The sequence below is a fragment of the Mizuhopecten yessoensis genome, unplaced genomic scaffold (genome assembly GCF_002113885.1).
Source record: "Mizuhopecten yessoensis strain PY_sf001 unplaced genomic scaffold, ASM211388v2 hete_35982860, whole genome shotgun sequence".
In the NCBI taxonomy this organism is placed as follows: domain Eukaryota; kingdom Metazoa; phylum Mollusca; class Bivalvia; order Pectinida; family Pectinidae; genus Mizuhopecten; species Mizuhopecten yessoensis.
Genome location: NW_018482009.1, coordinates 1 through 1,617, shown reverse-complemented (window position 1 = coordinate 1,617; position 1,617 = coordinate 1). Strand labels below are relative to the sequence as shown.

General features: G+C 39.8%; 1 protein-coding gene across 1 annotated transcript; it reads right to left on the bottom strand.

Moving 5' to 3' along the window:
- Nucleotides 1-609: 609 nt before the first annotated feature.
- Nucleotides 610-1,058, bottom strand: LOC110444060 (the record flags this gene model as incomplete). The annotated part of the gene is made up of 1 exon (XM_021488484.1): nucleotides 610-1,058. A coding segment is annotated over one exon (449 nt), but the record flags the coding sequence as incomplete, so codon positions are not given.
- Between the last annotated feature and the right edge of the window lie 559 nt (nucleotides 1,059-1,617).

Below are 1,617 nucleotides of genomic sequence, written 5' to 3'. Positions count from 1 at the left end.
TGTTGACAACAACACAGGAAATTCAGTCAACTATTGTTGACAACACAGGAAATAGTCAAGTCTCCTTGACAACAACACAGGGAATAGTGATCAACTGTCCTTGACAGTAACACAGTAAACAGTCAAGTCCCCTTGAAAATAAAGTCAGATCATATAAATAAAAATAAATGTCAGCTCAATCTAATGAACGAAGAACAATTCAAATGTCTGTGACAACAACACACTGAATAATCAACCATTTTCGACAAAACAGAAAATGTTACTTCGTCTTTGAAACTGAAGTCAGATTACCATCTCATCAACATTTGGATAAGATTCATGCTAGTTATATCAAAGAAGAATGCAGGTCATAATTATAGCAACACCAATGCAGGTGTGCACAACTTGACAATACCACATTGTCTGGAACTTGACGGCCCTGTTAAGGCAAGATCTATGTCCTTGACCTAGAGGTCAGATTCATGTCCTTCACATGAAGGTCAAGGTCGTGCCTTTGCCTTTAGAAACAGTTCTAAACTAATATTTATCAGAGAAAACACAAGGAAAATCTTCTTGAAATTGACTTAAGATAACCTTGATTTCGTTAGATATCCTATATTTCTGACTTACCGTTATTGAACTATTGCTGTTTTCTACGACGGCTATTCCACTGTCGCCCTCATCCTCCCTGTCGTGTTCTTCACTCTGGGACCGCATGCTTTGATGCGAATCCTCCGACTGATGGCCAGGAGTCACACTCGGGTCACTAAGGCTGTGGTCTGGACTAGACATGGAATCTGCAGGTCCAGAGGACTTTTTGGGCGAGTCAAAGAGTGGGTCAAAGTCCTCTCCCATGGAGGTGCGAGATATGTCATTTGATATATTGGGCTGGCTGGCAGAGAGGCCTGCTGGCTCCTCACCATCCTTCTGTCGAGATTTTGCAAGAAGTCTTTTCTTGTTGCGAAAGCTACTCCAGAACTTCCTCTTTTTGCCAGTAGGAGGAGGTGACGGTGTCTGTTCCCCATTACTGCGTAGGTCTATGGAGCTCTTTGCTTTCCTTTCTCTGTCTTCTGTTGAGCCTGTAACACACATCAAACTTTTAATACAAGGTTCAAACACGGAAATGAGTATTCAACCCGTCCATTGAAGTTATTGAGTGAAAAACGAGTGTGTTTGATGTTGACTTTTTATCGATGACCTTTAATTTTTTTATATCTTGAAATGTCTTCAGTAGAAGATTCTGAATGTCGTTTGACTTATTAAACCAGACTTTTGACCAATAAGCTTTAACCATGATAAGAACACAAAAGCTTGATGTTTGCTCGAAAACCTTCAAGATGTTACCAAATCATGATGAGTACACAAAGACAGACAACCTGTAGTGAAAAAAACAAGTTCAAACCAATTCCTTACGTTGACCATTAAATATTGATTAAGGTTAGACCTTATAGTAATAGCTTACATGCTGTGAGGGAGGGGCAAATATGTCAAACAGTATCTTCTACACAAGCTTAGACGAGACATGTACTAATAACGTTATGATGGCAAAACTAATGAGCGGCCAGACCCTTTTCATAACTTTATTGTTAAAAGGTGCACCATGGTATAGGGAGATGACTGTAATCATTAACAGTGCAC